The following is a 25852-nucleotide window of genomic DNA, read 5'->3' as shown; positions in this document are numbered from 1 at the left end:
TTCTTTTGAGATTTCAGAGAAGACATAATCTAGGAGCCCAGATCTGACAAAGCTAAATTGGTAAAAGCTAATTATTCCACAAATCAATACTTCCATATTTACTTTGTATGTAATTTAGAAATTATTCTATTTGTAGCTTTTACCATATGCTCCTCCTCCTGCTTTTAGCTCCATAATAATATCTATTTATAGTTATGAGCTCACCAGCTAACAGATTTTTTTCTGTCCTATGAACAATGTTAGGAAAATTTCTTGTTGGAAAGAATATTGCTGAATGGCATTTACATGGCCCAGATCAACTCTGCAGGGTCTGAAAAACTGTTAGGATATTTTGTTTCCTCCAGAAACCTTCCCCATACTGAAAAGCCTTTATAATGTTGAATTGCTTCGGATAACTTCCTTATGCTCCCTCACACCTTATTTTCTGTATGCATCTCTATGGAACCACACAGTTGCACATGTAGATCAATGTTTCTGGGTCAACATAGCACCATGTGTCAGCTCACATCATACTGTGACTGTCACACCGGTTCTAAGCATTTATTTATTGATGCAGCAGTAATGTAGACTTGCCAGTTTAAGAAGCTTGAGCATTGTCCCATATTGTTAAGATCTCTCCAATGTCCTGTCATGCTGGGAAACCTTGAAAGGCTATATGCTTGGAGAATAAACACACACAGGCATATCTGCAAGACCGTCATGTGTGTTTTCAGCTGGATACCTCATGCACCGCTACAAGGAAGGGAAGTTACCCTGAAACATACAAGCATATTGCCCTCAGAGGATTCCTGACTGAATGCCCCACAGCAGTCCAACAATCTTCTCTATCAGCTTTGTAGGACCAGTTCAGTGCTTGATAGTTCATGAGGATAGTACAAATGCAAATTTTCACTAATTTTCTTTCAAAGAAGCAATTAATTTTAGCATGTTTCTTCCTGTGTGAGAGAGTTATCAAAATCCACACAGTTTTTGTAACCTGAAAACAATTCAGGATTTACTCTGCCCAAATAATTTACCCTTTATAATCATATATGAATCGATAAATTTTAGCCAAAAATTACCCAAAAAATCTGGGTCAACTTACCCTTGGGTCAAAGTGGGTACTGTGTCTAAACTTCTCTGAGTAAAGTGGTGAAAGGAAAGTGGTGTTCACCACAGTAAAGTGGTGTTCATCCCAGGACAATCTAAAAAAAGGACTGACCCCCTTTACTTTCCCTATCCTGGTGCCTCATCTGGCCTTTTTGAATGCCTGAGTGAGGAAATAATAATAATATAATAATAACTTTACTTTTGTATGCTGCCTCCATCTCCCCAACGGGGACTCAGAATAGCTCACACTGGGACAAATCATATAACATCATAAAATCAAACAGTTAAAACAACAAGCATCACATTTAAAAACAAACAGGTCATAGTTTAAAAAACGTAATTAAGAGCAGGAAATATAAACAATCATCCACAGCATTAAAAGGTCCAAAATGGACATAAATGGGCAAACAATCAAACTGATAAAAAGAGTGTCTGTATCAAAATAGAACATACATCAAATAGACAAAGTAGGTATGGAAAATAAATATGGGATGGAAATGGCAGTAGCAGCTCAGGATGGCTAGCCTCTAAATTGGCATTGATGCTTTCCCCCTCTGCAAAATGACACTGCTTAGGTAAAGGTTTTCCCCTGACATTAAGTCTAATTGTGTCCGACTCTGGGGGTTGGTGCTCATCTCCATTTATAAACTGAAGAGCCGGCATTGTCTGTAGACACCTCCAAGGTCATGTGGCTGGCATGACTGCATGGAGCGCTGTTACCGTCCCACTGTTACCTTCCCCCTTTTGTTCTACTCATATTTGCATATTTTCAAACTGCTAGGTAGGCAGAAGTTGGAGCTAACAGCAGAAGCTCCCCATGCTCCCCAGATTTGAACCGCTGACCTTTCGGTCAGCAAGTTCAGCAGATAAGTAGGGCTCTGACACCCTACTTATCCAAGAGTAATACAAAAATCAATAATTGTGCCCCCAAAGCCTGCTCTCAACTTTACATGAGGTTGACTTATTCAGGAATATATGTGGTGTTTTGTGGAAACATCAGTTTCTGTGCAGAAAATGCAGTTTTGTGTTAGAAATTAATACTTTTGTGCAGAATAATTTCTCAATTATAGCTTTTAGCAAAATTATCAGATATAATTCAGCCATTTTTACGTGCAGTGAAATCCCACAGATTCCAAAGAAACCGTTTTATGCATGCCTCCATGAAAGAAATGCCCATTGAATGCCATAGGTCTTGCTACTGAATAAGCAAGCTTTGGACTACTCTAGGAATTAAGCAAATACTTTACTCCCTGAAACCAGTGTAATTTCAGAGTAATTAATTTTGCCTGAATTGTTCACATGCTTTCAGAAAGATGTCATCACTGTTTTTTGATAGAGTAAAACAGAGGTCAATTATATGAGCAATCAATTGTCCAGCATATGTTGTTTTAATTTTTTTATATAGCTAATAGCTATTAAAATTAAATTACTGTACCTATTTAGTGTTCCTTTCACAATTATATCTTTTTGTGGGTTTTGTTTGAGATAAATGTTCTCAGTTTTGAATAGTAAAGGTGTATGTAGGTCTGTAATTTTACCATATAGACAGAAAGTTTATTTTTTTTAATGAGAATTTAATAAATAAGAATTTTTGAAGAGTTTAGTCTCTGGGTATAAAATCTGTCATTTTTTTTAAAAAAAAACAAACACTGAAAATTCTGACATCTGTTTATCTGTTTATAGCTGGGAAAAGATTACTCATTTTAATTCTTGTTTAAAATGCCATATGAAGGAAAAGGCATTTGTGCAAACAAGAGTCATATTTGAATTGTAGATCATGTCTCCGCCATCTGTGAGAGCTGTTGGTGTTGCAAAATTAATGTGTTAATGAAATCATAATAATTTCTCTAAAGTAATAGATTCTGAAACCTAGAATGACTAGTTTTTGAACTTTAGTTTCTAGTGGCTTACAACTGGGAAAACCTTTCACAGCCTAATTAGTTCTGCAGCCTTATTTACTTATTTTATTCCAAAATAAAAATCACTGCACCAACAGTAGCATACACACACACACACACACACACACACACAGCCTAACTTTCATTTGGTACAGTAAGGCTGTAATAAAAAGAGGTTTTCATTTTAGTATCTGAAAAATTGCTAAATGCAATCTGCCAAGAAGTTGTACAAAAGTGACTGGTGAAGAAGAGTGGCAAACCCCCTAAAATCCTTTCCATCTTTTTCAAAGACTATAGTTTCATAATACTTGAAGAACACCTAGATTCTATTACTATTTTTGTTTTTACTTTTCATTTGATATACAAAGCTAATGATGTATAGTTTGTTTGTTTTTTTGTTTCCTTATGGGACTTCTTTTGAACCAACAGCTCTGTTATCTACCACATTTAAGTAGCATACAATAATAAGTTGTAGATTGTTGCCATAGTACTCTTGAATCACTGGGTTATTTTCCAAGTCTTACTTAGTTTAATGTACAGTGCCAGATGTTCATCTTGACACCCTATATTGGTGTGTGCAAGGTCGGCAGTAATCCAATGCTGTTATGGACCACTGGGTTTGAGTCCATACCAGCATTGTACTTAAGCATGCTTAACATTAAACGGTATTATGAACTAGCTATATAATAAGAACATCTCCTAAATTTTGTAACATATTTTTATGTATGTTTGCTCAAAAATCCTACTATGTTTAATGGTCCCTGTTCCCTAGTAAGTGTGTTTAAGATTTTAGTCTTAGAGTGTGTTCCATATATGTTTTTTTTTTGTTTACCTATGTATAAAATAGTCATGTCCTGTAGGAAGCTCTAAAGGTGCTTAAACCACAATCCTATGCAATGCATAGTACCCATATACAGGTAGTCCCCAAGTTACAAACAAGATAGGGTCTGTAGGTTTGCTCCTAGGTTTTTAAGTGCAATTCCAGCCACACACACACACACACACACACAGGTTTTGGATAGCATAAGGAAGGATGTTTGTTTTGCTGTCTGTGCCACTGTTCAGAAAATTTCACCTCACTTTTTGTCCCTGTGATAATTGGATTTTTAAAATAATGGCTTGTTGTGGAAACAGGATTGGTGAGAAAGCTTCAGTGGAGACAGCTTTTCCCCATGATAATTCTTTCAGTAGTTAATTTCTCTTCCTAGGAGTAGATTTCTCCCACTTTCTGTTGTCTCACTCCCATTCTTAACAATGAGTCATTTGTACGATGGATGTTTGTAACTTGGGAACTGCCTGTATATGAATATTAGGCAGGAAATTCCATTGAATGTAGCGGTGGCCTCTTTCAGAGCATGCTTGCATAGCACCAGGCCATTAGTGACTTCACAGCCAAGGTAAGATTTAAAATGAAGATCTGAAAATTTGAACATCTTGAGAGATATTACAATCTCTTACTAATTGTCATATAGGAATCCTATTTTCTTCATAAATTTATGCTTCAGGTGTAAATAATGGTGCTAAAGAAACACCATTAAAATCATGAATCCTTTCCAAAATCTCAAGTGTAGGGCATGCACACAGACACACAAATGAGTTAATACATATACTTGGAATGTACATACCTAGACTAATGTGCAGCCGTATTTTAGTCACTTTAGCACTGTTTATTGTGCCAGTTAGATGGAATATATTTTGGGACTGAAACAAGTTTCATGAACTCTATTTTTCTTTGATAATACAGATGATAAGAAAAGAATAATGGAAAGTAAGAAAAACTTTATGTAAATGACATTACAAAAAGAAATCACTTTTTTCTTACCTGTTTTGATTTTATTACTGTGTTGTAGGTATGTGACTGGTGTAAGCACATAAGACACACAAAAGAGTATCTGGATTTTGGGGACGGGGAAAGAAGGCTTCAGTTCTGCAGTGCAAAATGTCTCAATCAGTACAAAATGGATATTTTCTACAAAGAGACGCAGGCCAATCTTCCAGCTGGACTCTGCAGCACATTACATCCTCCAGTTGAAAATAAAGCAGAAGGCACTGGGGTTCAGCTGCTAACTCCAGATTCTTGGAATATATCGCTAGCAGATGCTCGGAGAAAGGCCCCATCCCCAGCCTCTGCAGCTGGCCAAATTCAAGTTCCTGGACTATCCGCATCTAACACTGCCTCTCCGCCTGATACTGCCAACTGCTCTGTCACTAAAATCCCAACGCCTGTTCCTAAACCTATGTCCATCAGTGACAATCCAAATATTCCACCGGTTTCTATTCAGCCACCTGGAAGCATTGTGCCTCCAATGGGTGTCCCACCTCGAAGTCCTCCCATGGTGATGACAAACCGTGGGCCAGTTCCCTTGCCCATTTTCATGGAACAGCAAATACTGCAGCAGATTCGTCCACCGTTTATTCGAGGGCCACCTCATCATGCCTCAAATCCAAATAGCCCTCTGTCCAATCCAATGATTCCTGGAATCGGCCCACCACCAGGTGGTCCTAGAAATATGGGCCCCAACTCCAGTCCAATGCACAGGCCAATGCTGTCTCCTCACATTCACCCCCCAACAACTCCAACCATGCCTGGAAACCCCCCAGGCTTACTACCACCTCCACCTCCAGGAGTCCCTTTGCCCAGTCTTCCCTTCCCTCCTGTAAGCATGATGCCAAATGGTCCTATGCCCATGCCTCAGATGATGAACTTTGGCTTGCCATCTCTTGCCCCACTGGTGCCACCCCCGACCCTGTTAGTGCCATATCCTGTCATTGTTCCTCTTCCAGTTCCTATCCCTATTCCAATCCCTATTCCTCACCTCAATGATTCCAAGCCCCCAAATGGCTTCTCCAGCAATGGGGAGAGCTTCATTCCAAGTACATCCAGTGATGCCACTGGAACAAAGCCAACAAATAACTCTGTGTCCCCCAGAGATTCAAAGCAAGGACCTTCCAAGTCCTCCGACTCAACGCCAAGCTGCTCAGGCCAGTCCTTAAATCAAACACAAGCGCATCAGGAGCACAGTAAAAATGAAGTCGTTGATTTGACTGTGAGACCTAGTAGTCCAGTGAACAAGAAGTGTGCTTTCCCTACAGTACTACAGGGACCACAGGACGGTGTGATAGACTTAACTGTAGGCCACAGGTCTAGACTACACAACGTTATCCACAGGGCTTTACATGCTCATGTCAAAGTTGAACATGAAGCTAACAGTGTTGTAAATCTAACTTTTGGTAGCTCAGAAAAAAGGAACTGCAATGACTGCAGGAACAATTGCAGCCCCACTGAAACAAAAACTTTACCTTGCAGTGACCCAGTGCACTGTGGATCTGTCACACTGGCGTCTGGTACTCCAGAAAGTAGCGCATCTGCAGTTTGCAATGTCATTGTGAATGGCACAAAGGGCCCAGAGGTTTCTAAAAACTCAGAACAGCCTCAAGAGCAGAAGAAATCTCAACCTCTGGAAGAACTTCCAGTGAGCGAACTGGAGTCTGTTAAGGAGAACAACTGTACTCCGAACTGCCGCCGAGAAGGAGACTCTAATAAGAAGATTGGGGAAGAGCCCCTGTTTGTGGGAGATAAGCAAGATCCCAACCTGAACAATCCTGCAGATGAGGACCATGCGTACGCTTTGCGGATGCTACCCAAAGCAGGCTGTGTCATCCAGCCTGTGCCAAAACCAGCGGAAAAGACTGCTATTGCACCATGCATTATCTCAACGCCAATTCTCAACACAGGGCCAGAAGATCTGGAGCCACCACTGAAAAGGAGGTGCCTCCGAATTCGAAATCAGAATAAGTAAAGGTTTGTGCAATCACTAAAGTCTTCTGTGTGAGTTGAATGAATATAAATGTTTTCAGGAGTAAAAAGATGTGTGGAGGTGGTCATTTGTGAAAGAGGGAGGAAGATTCTTGATATGAACTCACCCCTCAGAAGTCATTACTTATGTTTTGTCTTTGTCCTGTAGCATCTTTGTATCTGTCTGTTTCACATTCCATCAGAAAATGTGTAATACTTTGTGTATGTGGAATATTCTAATAGAACTCTGACAGTGATAATTGTGATATGGCTTATATCCTTGGAAGTAGATTTTTTTTTCTTCTGCCAGTTTTTGAGGCCAGGAGACCTAGGCTCCTTCCACACTGCTGAATAAAATCCCCCATTATCTACTTTGAACTGGAATATATGGTAGTGTGGACTCAGATAACCCAGTTCAAAACAGATATTGTGGAATTTTCTGCCTTGATATTCAGGGTTATATGGCTTTGTGGAAGGACCTTTAGTGTACATGGCTGAGCCATCTGGGTAACAGTAATTCAGGACTTCAGCATTCATATTTAGGACTCACGTTGAAACTGTTCTACCACTTGCAATTAACTGAAATCCAAATGCATGTTTCTTTAACACTCTTCATATTCATTTTCAAATGTACAAGTTTTAAAGTAGCAGATGTTTTACTATTTATTAAAGAACACTTTCATGAATAGAAATACAAATTATGATCTTCCTTTGGTTCTATTGATAGATCTCAATACAGTGGAATCACATTTGTCACATTTTAATATTTCATTTTGTTCAAAAAATGTTCCTTGGACCTTATTGTACCAAAGTCAAATGTATTTTTAATGTTCTTTGGCTGACGCATCCAGGCATACAAACAATCATCATAAAACAACAACAGCTGAGCCTTACTTTTAAATCATTATAGCAGACAAACAACTGGCCTCTACACCTTTGTATTAGCTCTGTAGTACATACACAAAAGGAATTCTTAATTTGCCAGATGTGCTATTTGGATTCAGAACAAATTACTGCTCTGCTTTTACAAGAAATTATTTCTCTGTGTTTACAAAGCAGATACCTGGATTTCGGGCACTTTAGTAACTGATTTATTTCAGTATTTGGGTACTTCTGTGCTTAGTTACTAGGTAACCTTTTTAAAATAAAGGATAGTCACTATTCTTTATTGCATGTATAGGCATAGATGGCAGCAGTGTGGAGAAATGGCTGCCACTCTGAGCTGCCTATTTATGGATGCCTGGGTTCTAGACGGTTGTGAATGGAACAAAAGGATACTAAGGATCTCATCCCATAGACTTAGGACTCTGTTTCCATGCACTTCGGAAACGGAATCCCACGAGACTCCCATGGAGGCCATCACATGACGTAAGGCAGTGGATCTCAACCTGTGGGTTCACAGATGTTTTGGCCTTCAACTCACAGAAATCCTAAAAGCTGGCAAACTGGCTGGGATTTCTGGGAGTTGTAGGCCAAAACACCTGGGGATCCATAGGCTGAGAACCACTGACATAAGGGCATTTCCGGTGTGCATGGAAATAGATCCCTGAATTCATATTCAAGAGTCAGGAGAAAGCAGGGGAAAGATGGATCTCAACGGAGAAAAGACATGGGATGGCTGGCCAACCCAGAAGACGGACCTTGGCAGAAGGGAACATGGTAAGACTGCTCCCTCTGTTCCCTCATTCCTGGGATGAAGTCCTAAGAGAGGTCGCATGGGCTATATATTGCTTGTCTTGCTTATGCTGCAGGACAAGCAATATAGTATTATCAGACTGCAGTGTTATACTGTTATTATTCCACTTTAACCTGTATACTTGCATCCCATAGAATTCTGAGGTTGGTAGTGAGGCCCAAGAGCATTCTGCCTGGCAATCCTAAATGGCCTTTGTGAATTGTAAACCCCAGGATTCTATGGGATGTTACCCTGGCAGTGAAAATGGGATAATAGCACTTCAACAGTGTAGTGTGATAAAGAATCACACTACTGGGGCTTCAAGGAGCAACTTACCCTGGAAAACAGGCATTCAGAAATAGTCCGTTCAGGACCAGCAGCCAGTTCCTCCTGCCTGTTCAGCCACTGAGTTCTTCATCATTTGCTTGGTGCTAGTGGCTTTTATTTCACAGTTGATAGTACTGTTTGTTGGCCTCTGCTGGCAATGTAACTATAGGCCCTTCCACACAGCCATATGACCCATAATATCAAGGCAGAAAATCCCACAATATCGGTTTTGAACAGGGTTATCTGAGTCCACACTGCCATATATTCCAGTTCAAAGCAGGTAACGTGGGATTTTATTTAGCTGTGTGGAAGAGGCCTATGTCAGGAGAGTCAACAAGATTCTAACCGAAAACATTTATTTTCAGAATGTTTAATTTACATATGTATATTGTATTTGTCACAACCAGTTTGAGTTCTCATGACAGCATTTATGTTTTGTTGTGTTACTATCCGACCTACTGGCATGGTGACTCCTCCCATTGGTGGCCTCCTCTAAAAATGTGCCAGCAGCAAACCTGCTCCAGAGAATTCCTTAGCCATGTGAAACAGGATTTCAGAGCACCCTGGGGAAGAAAGAGGGATCACTTTCCCTTTGGTTCTGCCAGTGGAAGGATTTCTGTTAGCTTGTCAGACCTATTGGATGTTGGCCACTGTTTCCAAACATTAGATATATAATATTTTGATTTCAAAAAATGCAGTATGCTGTTACAGACTGTCCATGTTGGCTGTGATGGCTAAATAAGATATCAGTGCTAAAGTCAGATGGTCTCTGGTGATGTTATACATCAAGAGACTCAAATCCTACCCCATCTCCGTTTATAACCCCATACCTGTGGGATGGGTACCTGTGGTTTTATCTATAAGTCTTTAACACAATATGACTTTCCAGAAATTTCCAGGTTTTTTCACATTTTGGAATATTTCAGACCTAAAGCTCAGATCAAATACTGCTCTCAAGATTCATTCAGAGTCCCACTGCCTACCATTCAGTGCTGATATTCTACATTGTGTTTATTCCTGCTGAATTACTGAAATCATAATTATAACTCTAAAGTTCATGAATACAAAAATATAGCATCTAGATATGTTACTAAAGTCAATCTTATAATTAATCTATGACAAGTGTAGTTTATATAAGAAAAGTGCTACAATGTGTAGAAAATGTCCGTTTTTTTTATTTCTTGTTATGTAGTATCAGGATAAATCATCTTTAAATTGCACTAACCTTCCTCTACATTCATCTTCATGTAATATCTGTGTCCTACTGAGTCTTGTCTCTGTTACTTTGTTATTTATTACAAATTGTGCCTTTTTATGTAATATAAATACTTCCATTGTAGAACTATGGACATTTTAAGGGTTTTGTTTTTACTTCTTCGGGTAATTCTGTATGTGTGTGAAAGTCACTAAAAAGATCACAATTAACATTAGTTAAATTATAGGGTTTTTTACAATCTGTCTTTTACCCCCCAAATTGTTGTAATTCTTTTTCTAAACCAAGATTTGACTCTGTGTGTGTGTTTGAGGGGGTATTGTGTTACAGGAACTAGATATTCAATGTTCACTCAAGATTTACAAAAATATATATGAAGTAGCCTGAATCCATTGTTGGTGTACTCTAGTTGAATTCATGTAAGTATGTATTTAACAAGCTACCATTGATCCATGAGGTCTATTCCAATTGGTATTAACAATAATTTTCCAGCCAGAAAAGTTAGGGTTGGTAAATATGAATTTCTGGATGATTCCCAAAAAGTCATGGCTCAGCCTCCAGCGCACATTTTTACTGCTTGTCCATCCCATGTAGACAGCTATTTTCAAGCAGTGTTTATTGATAGTGTTTATAACTAAACACATGCACACCCACTCCCAAATGCATTTTGTAGAATGGTTTTTATATGCACGCAGCAGCTTGGCTAAAGAAAAATGTGCAGATACAGTTTGTCAGATCCCACAGAAATCTATGGACCTCATCATAAAGGGCTATGGATTCAGCATGCTTCATGACAAATCCATGGGGTCCCGGCTGGAGACATGGAGAACCCGTAGCGCCATGCCCCGCATTGCCCGACTTACCTGGAATCCCATTCCACAGGGGCTCTCCCCATTGCTCCAAAGGCAACATAGGAAGTCTTCCGCTTTTCCGTGGCAGCATATGCCACTTGCTCTCCCCTTTTGCTACAAAGCCTGGCTGGAAGTCCCAGTGCATCATGTAATGGGTTCCACGTCAAAAGGGGAGAACAAGCGGCATACAACAGGCAAGTTAGCCTGCCTGATGAGGTCGTAGGTGACATTTAGACCTCAACATGGAGAAAACTTATTTCTTATATTTCCAAGTCAAAGCAGTGGTGCCAAGACTTCTCGTGTATCAATTAAACATTGTGTTAACATGTTACAAAGAGATTAAAAATAAGTGCAGTTCAGTTATGAGATGATGGTGGTCATTGAGGCCAGTGAGAATAAGAAGGGGAAATGTCCATCATCATTAATAGTCTCAGGCATGTGTGCTTGTATGTATGTCCTCCATTCATTATGATTTCCTTTGACATTGCACACAACTAGGTAGAGCAAAATAAAAAAAAAATCAAAGTGTCATCAGAAAATCATTCCTCATAGATGCCACTTTTTACATGGCAAGAGACATTCCTTTTTTCTTATACTGCCATTAGCCTTCTGGGATGTCACAAACACAAGTGAGATTGGCAGTCAGTGTCAGTCCTGGCAAAGGCTTAGCCATACCACACTCTGGAGTGAACCAGGTATGCATCAGGAAAGTGGAAGGTGGACCAGTCCAACCATTCAAAGAAAGCTCTTCTATGAATGAAAACCTCCCCCAAAGTTTTTGGATACAATTTTTCAGCCCCATTCCACAAGTTTGGCTACACTACATAGATGATTTTTTTGATTTATTATACGAGTGAGTCAAAAATTACCTGCACTCTGACTGTAGAATTTATTTTAATCAACTTTTAGCCAATACTAATACATCATTTTTGACATAATCTCCCTGCTTTTCAAAACACTTTGTCTATTTGTCAATAAGCTTTTGTATTGCCTTATTAAAAATGTTTTAGGTTGAACTGCCAGCCACAAATGCAGTGCTATCTTCACGTCTTCATCAGATGTTATTCTTTGTCCTTGTAGGGTTCCTTTTAGGGGACCACACAGGTGGTAGTCTGATGGGGCAAGATCAGGCCTATAGGGAGGATGCTTTAGCATTTCAAAATGAAGTTTAGGCAGAGTGTCAACATAGACAGCAATGTGCAGATGAGCATCAGCACAACACCCTTGGATTGTCCTCTCCATTTTGCCAGAATATTAGACTTTAGCTTTTCAGTGAGCATTTCACCTTAATGAGCGCTGTTGATTGAACCCTTTTCATTGCAAGCTGCTCTTTTTTTGTGCAAATCACAAGGAGGGAAGCTATTTTTTCTTTCATTGCAGTCACAAATAAACTGATATAACACTTTCAAAACTACACAACAGTGGGTAGAGAGACAGCAACCTTGTACGGAAAGCACTGACAAGACAGCATGACCAACAGAAGTGTTAATATAACCAGAGTTCAGATAATTTCTCTCATAATGATATCCTGGTTTCCCATAGTGGAGCCCCCAATGGTGCAGTGGATTAAACCGCTGAGCTGCAGAACTTTCTGACCGAAAGGATGGCAGTTCGAATCCAGGGAGTGGGGTGTGCTTCCCCTGTTAGCCACAGCTTCTGCCAACCTAGCAGTTTGAAAACATGCAAATGTGAGTAGACCAATAGGTACCACTCTGGCGGGAAAGTAATGGCGCTCCATGCAGTCAAGCCGGCCACATGACCTTGGAAGTGTCTACGGACAATGCTTAGAAATGGAAATGAGTACCAACTCCCAGAGTCGGACACGACTAGATTTAATGTCAGAGAAAACCTTTACCTTTACCTTCCTATAGCATAAATTGCATTGTGTTGTACTAGGTACAATTTGTTTTACAGATGTTACAGTTTCTCTGGATCATGAATGTAGAATAGTTTGCCTGATGCCTCTTATACAAATTGATCTCTTATACAGCATCTTCTCTTGATGATGATGTAAGTGGTAAGTGTATGGGCTGCAAGCTTATATATTACACAAAGCTTAAATCTCCTAAATGCTCTTGAAGTACTTTTCAGGTTATTTACTTGAAAAATGTGAACCACAGAGGGGGTGTTTCAGTGAATGTTGACTATGCCAACATCATTAATGTTTTATTTGATTTACTATAACTGATTGTATATGTTTTCATGTTTTTCACTTACTAGAGGAAATGAGCAAATAGGTCTGTTTCTAGCATTCTAAAGACACGTACAGAATCTTAATTGTGGCCACTGAAGCCAGTGGAATCAGCACAAATGGCTCCCTTGGAGGCATGTCTCCACTACTGTAGAAACAGTTTCTAAATGTATCATCCACTTGACACTTGATTATTGAAAACATTAATTAACACCATATACTTCCTCAGGGTTGGCTGTTTGGCCACCAGAGTATAAATTGTTAGGCTGATGCAACTTGACATGATTCAAATATCCCATTAAGATTTTTGCAAGTGCCAGCTTCACGGAAAAAGACGATGTTTTGTTGATAGAAGGACTATTTTGTTGGGCTTAACAGTTTTGCAATAACTGTGTGAGCATGTAGATCACCAATCTATTTTAACTCTGTGTTACAAAGAAAGGAGCTTTTAAGGTGAAGATTATTAAATTCTACATGTACCATTTAGCCTATCAATGGTGGTCTCTCTCCCTGCTGTTCCCATAGGAGAAAATTAAATGTCACCCATGATTAAACACTGGATTAGAGTCTTGCACGTGCTTGCCAATAATTTATGGCCAACATGTCTCATATTAAAGCAGGGGTAGAGGTAATCTGTCTTTCCAGATGTTGTTGGATTACAACTCCCAGAAACCCTAACCAACAGAGCCAATGGTGAAGAATGCTGGGATGTGCACTCCAACAACAATATCTGGAAGGTTGCATGAATACCACCTCTGCAGAAAAGTCAGATTTGAGCACACCATCAGAAACATGGCTCACTGAATCCTAACTAATATTGGCTGGAAAAAATTAATTGTGCACATAGTGGAGGATGCATATAATAGATTGAACACAGTTTAGGAACTGGCACTTGCAACATTTTCAGTTTTCCATAACTGCCATGAATGCACCTTATGACCTCAGAAATCCTTATTCCTCAGGCTTTTCTATGTAAAAAATTCACAGAAGTAATAAATTTGCATTATTTAACAAAAAAACCATTCGGTTTCTGTTCATATTTTCCTAATCAAATGCCAATGATCCAGTGTGATGTTGTGGTTTAAGTTTTGGACTATGACTCCAAGGACAAGGATTCAAATTTCTCCTTGGTCATGGAAAACCACTGAATGGCCTTAGGCAAACAGGCTTGTGTAAAAATCAGACCTGTTTTTGAATTTGACTAGATGGGGGCAACAAATACAACAATGATAGTAGGAGGCCTACTAAAATGCAGGTGGACAGCCTTGGTGTTTAGGGGGGAGCTGCATTCACTTCCAAGGAAACCTTGGAGGACCGGATCTCCAGTTGCATCTCATAAAATATTTAGCCTCCAAATGCTCCCAGCCCTTCTAACCCTATGGGGAATTTTAAAACTCTAGACCAGTGGTTCTCAGCCTGTGGGTCCCCAGGTGCTTTGGCCTACAACTCCCAGAAATCCCAGCAAGTTTACCAGCTGTTAGGATTTCTGGGAGTTGAAGGCCAAAACATCTGGGGACCCACAGGTTGAGAACCACTGCTCTAGGCCGTCATAAAAAGGAGCTCCCGGTGGCACAGTGGATTAAACTGCTGAGATGCTGAATGTGCTGACTGAAAGGTTGGCAGTTCACATCCAGGAAGCGGGGGTGAGCTCCTGCTGTTAGCCCCAGCTTCTGTTAACTTAGCAATTTGAAAACATGCAAATGTGGGTAGATCAATAGGTACCGCTCCAGTAGGAAGGTGACGGTGCTCCATGCAGTCATGCAAGTCACTTGACCTTGGAGGTGTCTATAGACAACTTTGGCTCTTTGGCTTAGAAATGGAGATGAGCACCAACACCCAGAGTCGGACATGACCAGGCTTAAATGTCAGGGGAAGATCTTTTCCTTTACCTTTAGACCATCATAAGGCCAGGTGGTGCTTTTTTTTACAAATGAGAAATGATCCAAAGGTCATGTTTAATTTACTTCCTTTAAAAAAGGCTTGTACTGAGCCCAAAATAGCCCATAATGTCAACAAATATGACAACATTGCCCCATCCATAGATGTTGTTGAATTTTGGGGGCCGAAAACATGCCTCCAAAGCATGCAATCTGCAGACTAAATTTTGTCCACCCTTGTTCTGATGAAATAAATAGGGAAGAAGAAGGTTAGGTATCTTCCGCGTAATGATTACAAATATCTCTTCATTCCCAATTGGATTTAAGAAGAGAATATGCATTGGGGAACTCAGTGTTTTTCTCCTCCTGCTTACTAACAGCATTAGTTAATCCATTAAATATTTTTTAAATATTTCATGGCAGTGTGTTTCGCCTTTTTGTTTCTTATAGAAAACACCCTTTTATTTTTCTTCATTTCAAAACTCTAATTAGTCTTTGAAATATCTCTATGCTTTGTGCTCACACCAAAATAATTACCAAATAAATATTTCTGCAACTATCACTCCTCATGGATTCTGAATGGTGTTTGATCTTTCCTCTCAAATAAAACCCAGCTTGGCTTAAAACCAAGGAAAGCTCTTAGGTACAGTTTGATTATTGTAATTTTAAAGCATGTGGGTATAATTAAGCAGTTATTGATGGAAGTTAGAATACATTTTAAATTCCTCTTGTGAATCAGAGAAAATAGAAGTGAACTCTCATGGCAAATGCAAAGTTGGGACTGTATTAGACTATCTCTAATACACATACTCTAATTGCCACATGGTTTTTTCACACTCTCAGCAGAGAAAAACATTTTTTTGGTATCAGATTTGAGCCATATTGTTCAATTTTGCTGTGCATTGTCCCATGAGGTGCCATGTATGTACTCTTACCCTTATGTGAAAGGTGTTTGTGGCTGGAAGTATATTTGTTACAGCAGGAAAGGAGTAGGGAAAATTTTTATTTATTTATTTAATTATTTACATCACTTTTACCCGCCTTTCTCTCCGAGGAGACTCAAAGCGGCTTACAGTAAATGACAAAAATTCAATGCCTAAAAACAATGTAAAAACAACAATTCATAAAAAACAATATACAAACAACAATAACAACAACAACAAGGTAAATATGAAAACTTTTCAAGCCTGGCAAAGCATTTAAATCTGACAGTATAGCTTTAAGAAATCTATCAATTAGATTCAATTAGCATCAGTCAGTCAAACTCTCAATGCATCTATAGTTAGGTCCGTATTCTCGCTCTACTATACATATATTTATTTTCCCTGGCCTCTTCTTGATATTTGAAAGAATGCAAGTCCTGTTTAATGTGTGTTTCAATTTGTAATAATATCTACCATGCAGCTGGCTTAGTCTTCCAATTATTTGTAAAATGTTTCTTAAACATAATCCAAAGTACAGTAACAAATTATCTAGAGACAAAATGATCAAACTGAATTCGTTTTTTTAATCACCCCCTATACGTACCCCCACTATTAAATTCCATTTTCCAATTCTTATTTTGAAAACTTAGACTATGTAGCATAATCTTTCCCTTTGGAAATGTACATATTGAATAACTTGGCCAGTATAAAATGAAGCAAACAATCCAGTTTGGATTCCTTTGCAAAGTTCCACATCTTAGCCACCTATTAGTATGCTCATCCTATATAATTTTAAACTCTTTCTGTGGAGCCTATGTGATTACATATGAAATGTGCTAGCCTTTCAGTGTCTTATTTGCCAGAGTCTTAGATAGCTAGCTGCACATATGAAGCACTTGAGCTGACATTTTAAAGTTGTTTAACCCCAAACTAGATCCCATTGAATCTGAATTGCAGCAGAATGGCTCACCGCCTTTCCCCAACATTTCAGACACAGAGAGGATGGTTAGATGACACTATGTCAAATGAGCTTTCTCTCAGAAATATTGCTTATGTTGCCTAGCAGCCTAGATACTAGGGTGTTGTTGTTCCTAATACCTGTTCTGAATCGTCTGATAAATAATTGGCCAAGAAATTATCTTGGGAGTATACTCATCCTAATTTAAATCAAAATATTGTTTGAATCAAGACTTTATATAATTAAATAGGGAAGACCAAAGATGCATCCCTTTATTAATAGCAACTAGAACAGAGCCATTGAATTGATGGAATTTACATAACCATTTGCCTGATTCAGTGGATGTGCCCTCATTGGAAATAACTGTATATACACATGTATAAGTTGACTTTTGTATAACTTAAGGGCAGGTTTGAGGGCCAAAATTACGTGTTTTGATATGATAAGTCGATGGTCATTCCACAGAGAGGGGAAAGCACCAATGCTGCCTAAGGAAGTCAGCCACTCCTGACCACCACCATTTTCCCAACCAAGCATTTAGAAAGGCCAAAAGTGGTGCTGTGGCAGAGAAGGTGGAGCAGGTTGATACTTCCTTCTAGGTTCTTCTTGGACAGACTGACCTCTTGCCTTTACTCTACTTAGGGAAGGTGATGGTTCCTTTTTTGTTGGGAGCTCAGGTCCTTTTGACCTATTGATAAGCCAACCCAGGTTTTTTGGATGGCTTTTTGACTAAAATTTCTAGACTTATATAGGAGTTATACAGTAATATTGAATTTAGGCCTTAGGTTTTCCAGTCACCTTCAAATATAGATGACTATATTTGAGACGCAAGACAGATATCAGAGGTAAGTAGTCTAGAATCTGAAAACATTACATGTTCAGATCATCATTCCCATATCCCCAGCATGGCCATGTGCTTGGAATTACAACTCCAGTGAGTGACTTTTCCAGGTTCTGCCAAAGTCAAATCATGTAGTGAGGGATATCATGTTCATTGTTGTCTAGCATGATTTCCTGGTTGGAGACATTTCAGAACATGCACACTGGAACTAGTTCCCTTCCTAAAACCTATCAACCATTTGCTGCACAAAACAGTGGCTCCCCATACCACTGAAGCTCTTAAATTTAAAAATACATCAAGCCATTTGTTCTTTTTGATTTTGCTCAAGTCACCCTGTTTGCCAAGCTACAAGGTTTCTGCTGCTGCACCTGCCAATATCACACAAGTGCCTCTGCAAGTCTAAATGCCAAGACAAGGGAAGACCTTTGAAGTATGCCAGTTATGCCTTTGCACCAGAGTCAGGTTCCTTCGGCCCAATTTTGTTGCAGCAAAGCATATGACATTGCACTGTTGCCACTTAAATGAGAGGGTCCTCTTCTGAACTTGAAGATAACAGACCACCATACCTGAACACATCCATCTCATCTGATTTTGCATGCTTGTTTAAACATTTGCATGGGAGAGCACCATGGAATCTCCAAATAAGGCTAGGAAACAATCCTGTCAGAAATCCTTGAGATGCTATCTGTGTCAGAGTTGACAATATCAGGCAGGATGGATCATGGATCAGACTCATCAAAAGGCAATTTTATATGGCCCTAAAGCATTTCAATATGCTCTGCTAAATGATCAGCATAGTGTGCCTACGCTTTACTTATAGTGAGGCACACTGGGGGAAAAAATGAGAAAGGGGGGAGAGATTCTAGTTCTAGGTTGCATGAGCCAGAGAAAGAGGAGGAGAAGAAGGAGGACATGATAACGTCAGTTAATGCTTGTGAGTACTGATAAGTATTCTCTGAATTAAACCACACATTGACTTCCTCAAAGCTCCCAACTTTTATCTCCCAAAATAACAAGTTGCTGGCCTGACTTTGTATGTGGAAGGTTTCACTCCACTCCAGGGCCTTTTTTTTTCACGGCAGAAGCGACTTGAGAAACTGCAAGTCACTTCTGGTGTGAGAGAATTGGCCGTCTGCAAGGATGCTGCCCAGGAGACGCCCAGATGTTTGAAGTTTTACCATCCTTGTGGGAGACTTCTCTCATGGCCCGCATGGGGAGCTGGAGCTGACAGAGGGAGCTCACTCACTCTCCCCAGATTCGAACTGCCAACCTGTTGCTCAACAGTCCTGCCAGCACAAGGGTTTAACCCATTGCACCACCAGGGGCTCCACTCCACTCCAGTGATGTACATAGATCCATATGTGCATAGGTATAGACATCAGGGCAGTCTGGCCTTTTTGGCATTAGACATTAGCAGAACATAATAAGTGAGTGATTATGGCCTATCATACTCATTGCAACTTTCTTTAAACTATCATTTGTTTCTTATGTCCAAACTACATGTATCTAGATTTGGGGTTTTGAGGTATTTGGTAGGGATCAACAGGCCTGGAAAATTAAGTTACATACATTATGTATATTCATTTCTAATCAGTGAAAAAGGAGGACTAAATGGGATCCTGAGGTAATAGTCTACAATTTATAAGCTGTGATACCATACTAAAGTTGCAATTATTTCAGTGAGACTTGGTTGAAAGTAGAGATTAACAGGTTGGGTGCTGGAAATCAATTCAGGTCTAAAGAACTAACATCATTAAGACCCACTTCTTGAGGCAGAAAGAGATGAAAATTGGTTGCTTCTCATCCTGAAACTTTCTTATCCAGAAAGTTGTCCATTATTTATCAGCAACTACTTGCAAATGAAAATAGCATAATGTTATGCTGACACATTCTCAAAATATCAGGTATCAATAAGGCTGAAGATGTATCCTTTCCAGATGATACTGTGTATGTCCAAGCTCGTTTGTCAATGTAACATGACCACCTGTGATTAATTGTGATATCGCAAGGCAGACACTGACCTCCCGGTCTTTGCTTTTACAGGAATGCTCACTTTGACAGGGTACACTGCACGGAGAAGGAGAGCAGAGCAAACCATGCTGCTTCCCCAACCAACACCAGCTGGTCCACTCACCACTGCTTCTGGTTGTAAGTTAAGAAAACAGCGCCACTTTCTTAGAGGGAAAACTCAAGACCTTTGGGTGCCTTTGGCTCAGAAGACTGTAAGCACATCACGGACCCCACGAAGTACGCTCAGCATTCCGAACTACCATCTCCTCTTCTCCCTAACCCTTTGGTTTCTTGCCGACAAAGGATTTTCCTCTGATTTCTAAAGCCACATGGACCAATATATGTACTTTCCCCCTTCACTGACTTCAAAGTTCAGATAGTTGAGGCTGGACAATGAAATTGATTTTTTTCCCCAAAAAACTGCTGTGGTTTTGCTGCTACACTGAGAATTGTGATTTGCATTGTATGGTTTTGGACCTATTTGCGTTTTTGATTGGGGGTGGGATTAAAGGGGTCATACTGGAGTACCGACACTTCAGAGTCATCTCTTATCTCCTGTCCATGATGCACTTTTAAATGAAGAGTTCTTAGAATATTTTATTGGCTAATATACTTTTTTTTCCTTGTTATTTTTTACAAAGGCCACCTTTATCCTTTTTAATGCCATATTTTCAGTGTTAAACTTTTATGGCTTTTTATTTTTTAATTTTTTTATTTGACAGATGTAAGAAGCAGCATGAATAGTTTATACTGTGGTTTTTCAGAGACTGAATGCCAAGAGAACTCAGTAAATGTTTATTCCTCTCAGCTTTCCTCTCTTTCAATTCCCCTAAATAGTGCCCCATTTGGGAACAGAGCAAGAGTGTTGAACTTAAGACCAAAACAAAAAAAAACAAAAAAAGGAGAAAAAGAGGGGGAAAGGATCCCCTGAAGGTGTAAAACTATCTGGGGAAAATATTTGCTGGGTGTTATGAAAGACTTGGATGAAATTTCAACCCTGATGGTTTTTCAGTGATCCAGGAAGCCAGTGAGACAATCTCTCCAGATGCAAAACCCTTTCATGATAATTAGAAAGGTATGGCCAAGCCAATGAAAACATAGGGGTAAAGTGAGAAGAGAGCCCCCATGATTCTGTTTCACTGTTTGCTTTCTCCTGTCATGGTTAAAAGAAATGTGCAATTTGATCCTCGGTTGGTGGGTGGAGGATAACAGGGTAGAATTTACTTGTGTGCACTTGTATAGTTGTAGCCAAGAGTCCAAAAGTACACTAGAGCATGTATGCCGGCACTGATTGGGTATAACAATTGTGGAGTATCCCATTTGGACAAAAAGACAATAGTAAAGGAGAGAAAAAATGAGTTGGGGGGTCATAAAAATATGTTCAAATCACCTTGTGATCCAGTGTAACTGTTTACTAACTTGAATAAAGCAATTGTTCACACAATGGTGTCCCAGATACACCTTTACTATAAGGCTGTTAGAATTAGTAAACAGGAACTGGTTTGAAAAGGAAGTGCTTCAGAGATTTCGGGGCAGGGTCTGACATAAAAGCCAATCAAATTGAAGCCTTATAGCAATGGTGCGCCAAGGGCACTATGTACATACTGTATTTCTATATTTTCCTTTGTACAGATTCACCTAAGTCAAGCTACTGTTTTACAGGTGCTCCTTATTTATTAGGGCTGTGAAGGCTTGGAAGATTACACCCGACGAGCAAGGTCGCTTTTTAAAAAAATCAATAAATGAAAAATTTAAAAAGGTGAGGGGTGGGAGGGAGGGGCGGAAGGGGGTTGCGGGGATGAGCTCATGAGCCCATGGAAGGATTTCAAAAGCGAACACAGACAGATTTCTATGGGGAAACGTGAAGCACTTTGAAAGATGCTTCTTGTTGTTCTGGGCTCATGCCATTTTTTTTCCTCCCTGACTGGTGTCAGATTTATTAAAACAAAATAAATCTCCAAGTTCAAAAAAATACATTTCACCTTACTGTTGTTTTCCTTATTTTTTTAAAAAAATCTGTGCACAAAACGTTTTCGTTTCTTTGACAAATAAAATAGATGCAATGAAATGTTGGCTCTGAAAAGAATATCCCTATTTAAAAGCAGTTTAGAGGGGAGGCTTAGTCTTTGTGAGCTCGTCTCTTCTAATCTTTTAACTTCTTTTAGTGAAGATGGAAAAAACATTTAACTGGGAATAGAGGCCTCCCCTCCCTGTCCCACTTTGCTGCTTTGGGGATGTTCCAAGTGAGAAAAGGCATCAGTTCACTTTCTGCATCCATGCCAAAGGCTTACACACACATTACTTCTCTGATCTTGTATTCACAACAGTTCTGCGCTTTTCTGTTTTACACTGAGTGTACACTCAAGTTGTCTGTCAATTTCTGGTGGTCCAATGAATATCATAAGGTTTTCTTAAGCAAGGCATACTCAGAGTGGTTTATCCTTGCCTTCTTCTGAAATATAGCCCTATCTCACCTGATATTTCTTGGCAGTCTCCCATTCAAGTAATAAGCTGTCCTGACCCTGCTTAGCTTTTCACCTCCAAACAAAGTTGCTAATAATAATAATAATAATAATAATAATAATAAATAATAATAAAACTTTATTTATACCCCGCCACCATCTCCCCAACGGGGAATCGGGGCGGCTAACATGGGGCCATGCCCAGAGCAGTACAATATAATAAAATATAAAAACAACATATCATAACACAATTAAAACAATACAATAAATAATAATATACATTACATCAAGAAATCAAAGAACCAATAAAAACAAGGGCGGGCTGCATGAACACAGAGATAAAAACTCGGAGTGAGAGAGACAAAGGAGTACACCACAGGGGACAGGGACATATGAAGGTGGAGCAGTCTAGGGGATAGATGTTGGAAGGGAGTAACAAAGAAATATATAGCAGTAATTACTCACCAAAAGCACAGCGGAAGAGCCATGTTTTAAAGTCTTTTTTAAAAGCTAACAGAGTGGGAGCTTGCCTGATCTCAATGGGCAGTGAATTCCATAATCGGGGGGCCACAGCAGAAAAGGCCCTCTCCCTTGTACCCACAAGGCGGGTCTGGGATATAGGCAGTGGCGATAAGAGGGCCTCCCCGGATGATCGGAGAGATCGGGCAGATTTATGGTAGGAGATACGGTCATGAAGGTAGGTGGGTCCCAAACCGTTTAGGGCTTTACAGGTGATGGTCTGCACCTTGAATTGGGACCGGAAGATGAACGGCAGCCAGTGGAGCTCCTTAAACAAGGGAGTAGATCTCTCCCTGTAACTTGCCCCGGTTATTAATCTGGCAGCCGAGCGTTGGACCAATTGTAATTTCCGGGCCGTCTTCAAGGGAAGCCCCACGTAGAGCGCATTACAGTAGTCCAGTCTAGAGGTAACTAAGGCATGGACCACCGTGATCAAGTCAGACTTTCGGAGGTATGGTCGCAGTTGGCGAACAAGTTTGAGTTGTGCAAAGGCCCTCCCAGCCACCGCCGACACCTGTGCCTCAAGCGTCAACGCTGAATCCAGGAGGACCCCCAAACTGCAGACCTGTGATTTCAGGGGGAGTGCAACCCCATCCAGCACAGGTTGCCACCCAATACCCCGATCCGACGAATGACTGACCAGGAGGGCCTCTGTCTTGTCGGGATTGATCTTCAGCTTGTTCCTCCTGATCCAGTCTGCCACAGCGGCCAGGCACTGGTTCAGCATCCGAGGGGCTTTCTTGGAATCAGATGGAAACGAGTAGTGGATTTGCGTGTCATCTGCGTAGAGATGGCAACGCCCTCCAAAACTCTGGATGACCTCTCCCAGTGGTTTCATGTAGATGTTAAATAGCATGGGGGATAAGATAGACCCCTGCGGGACCCCACAGGTCAATGGCCAGGGGTCCGAGCAGGTGTCCCCCAGCTTCACCATCTGGGAGCGGCCCTCCAGGAAGGACTGGAGCCACTGCAAAACCATGCCACCGAGCCCCATCCCAGAGAGCCTCCCCAGAAGGTCGATGGTATCGAACGCCGCTGAGATGTCCAAGAGAACCAGCAGGGTCACACTCCCCCTGTCCAGTTCCCTGCGGAGGTCATCCACCAAGGCGACCAAAGCCGTCTCGGTGCTGTACCCAGGCCTGAAGCCAGACTGCGAGCGGTCCAGAAAATCAGTATCATCGAGAAACCCCTGGAGCTGCGTGGCAACCACCCGCTCTAGAACCTTGCCCAGAAATGGGAGGTTGGAGATTGGTCTGTAGTTGTTACAAACAGATGGGTCTAACGAGGTCTTTTTTAGTAGCGGCTTTACCACCGCTTGCTTAAAACAGGATGGAAATGACTCCTGACCCAAAGAGGCATTTATTATAGCCACAAACCACTCCAACAACCCATCTTTGGCCATCTTAACCAGCCAAGAGGGACAAGGATCCAGAGCGCAAGTGGTCGCCCTCACAGACCCAAGAATCCCCTCCACGTCATCAGGAAGAACAAGCCAGAAAGAATCCCACAAGATCGAACAGATAGGTGCCTCAGTTACCTCCGCTGAAGCTACAGTTAAGCTGGAGTCCAACTCACGACGTATCTGAGCAACTTTGCCTGCGAAATGGTGCGCGAACTCGCTGCACCGAGTTGCCAAGTCATCGGGAAGCTCCTGGGTCTCGGGAGGCTGCAGGAGCTCCCCAACAACTCGAAACAACTCTGATGGCCTGTTGGCTGCAGACGCTATGCAGGCAGTCGTGAAAGCTTTCCTGGCTGCTTGCAGAGCCACGGAGTAAGCCTTAATAGCGGCTTTAGCCCGTGCTTGGTCGGACACGTCCTGAGATTTCCTCCAGATGCACTCTAGTTCCCTCCTCGCACGCTTCATCACGGCCAGCTCCTCAGTGAACCAAGGAGCTGACGAGACTCTATGCAGCGAGAGGGGACGTTCGGGAGCGATCGTGTCCAATGCCCTTGACAGCTCACTATTGTAGCGATCAGCCAGGACATCAACAGGATCGCCAGTCTCCAGAACAGGAAGATCCCCAAGAGACCTCAGGAGTCCATCCGGATCCATCAGCCTCCTGGGGCGGACCATCTTAGTGGGTCCACCACCCCTGCGGGGGTTAGAAGACACGGCGAAACTTAAACAGATCAGATGATGGTCAGACCATGACAATGGAAGGATGTTTTGCTCTTCCACTCTGACTGTTCCACCGTCCACAATAAAGACAAGGTCTAGCGTGTGTCCCGCCTGATGTGTGGGCCTAGATATGACTTGAGTCAGCCCCATGGTCGTCATGGCAACCATGAAATCCTGAGCTGCACCAGTTAATGTGGTCTCGGCATGAATGTTAAAGTCCCCCAAAACTATGAGTTGTTGGGAGACCAAGGCCGCATTAGAGACCACTTCTGCTAGCTCGGACAGGGAGACTCCTGGGTCGCGGGGTGGTCGGTACACCAGCAGAATCCCCAAGCTGTCTCGGGCTCCCACCTTCAGCAGGACACACTCAAACCTTGAAGATTGCGGAACGGCGCATCTGATCAGGGCGATGGTCTGCCGGAAGATCACCGCAACTCCTCCTCCCCGCCCCCCAACCCTGGCCTGCTGATGCACCCCGAAACCCGGTGGACACAGCTGGGTGAGATTCACCCCACCCAGCTCATCCAACCACGTCTCGGTGATGCATGCCAGATCCGCCCCCTCATCCAGGATCAAATCCTGGATGATAGCTGTCTTACCGTTGACGGATCAACGGGTTGCTGTGAGTTTTCTAGGCTGTATGGCCATGTTCCAGAAGCATTCTCTCTTGACATTTCACCCACATCTATGGCAGGCATCCTCATAGGTTGTGAGGTCTGTTGGAAACTAGACAAGGGAGGTTTATATATCTGTGGAAGGTTCGGGATGGGAGAAAAAACTCTTGTCTGTTGGAGGCAAGTGTGAATGTTGCAATTGATCACCTTGATTAGCACTGAAAAGCCTTGCAACTTAAAAGCCTGGCTGTTTCCTGCCTGGGGGAATCCTTTGTTAGGAAGGTGTTGACTGACCCTGATTATTTCTTGTCTGGACTTCCTCTGAGCTGCCAATGTTTGCTCATAAAAATGTTTTCCCAGTCTAGATGTATATTTACATTCTGGGCATCGTTTGTGGATTTCTTTGCTTGGCATCTTACTTATGTTCATATTTGTGTGGTTCAAAACTATGACAGGACCTTCACACAAACATGACACTTTGTGTGAGAG

The 25852-nt window shown here is 41.2% G+C and overlaps 1 protein-coding gene across 2 annotated transcripts in view; it reads left to right on the top strand.

The window, feature by feature from the left end:
- sobp (sine oculis binding protein homolog) overlaps positions 1–21621 on the top strand; it is a 199101-nt gene extending 177480 nt beyond the window's left edge. For both annotated transcript variants that reach the window (XM_062980188.1, XM_003215610.4), the window contains 2 exons: positions 4838–6789; positions 19683–21621. In XM_062980188.1, the coding sequence (XP_062836258.1) occupies positions 4838–6787 (1950 nt within the window). In that variant the 3' untranslated portion in view covers positions 6788–6789; positions 19683–21621. The remainder of the gene's footprint in view (positions 1–4837; positions 6790–19682) is intronic.
- The last annotated feature ends 4231 nt before the right edge of the window (positions 21622–25852 follow it).

The sequence above is a fragment of the Anolis carolinensis genome, chromosome 1, assembly GCF_035594765.1.
Source record: "Anolis carolinensis isolate JA03-04 chromosome 1, rAnoCar3.1.pri, whole genome shotgun sequence".
NCBI lineage: Eukaryota > Metazoa > Chordata > Lepidosauria > Squamata > Dactyloidae > Anolis > Anolis carolinensis.
This window is presented reverse-complemented; position numbering and strand designations above follow the sequence as displayed.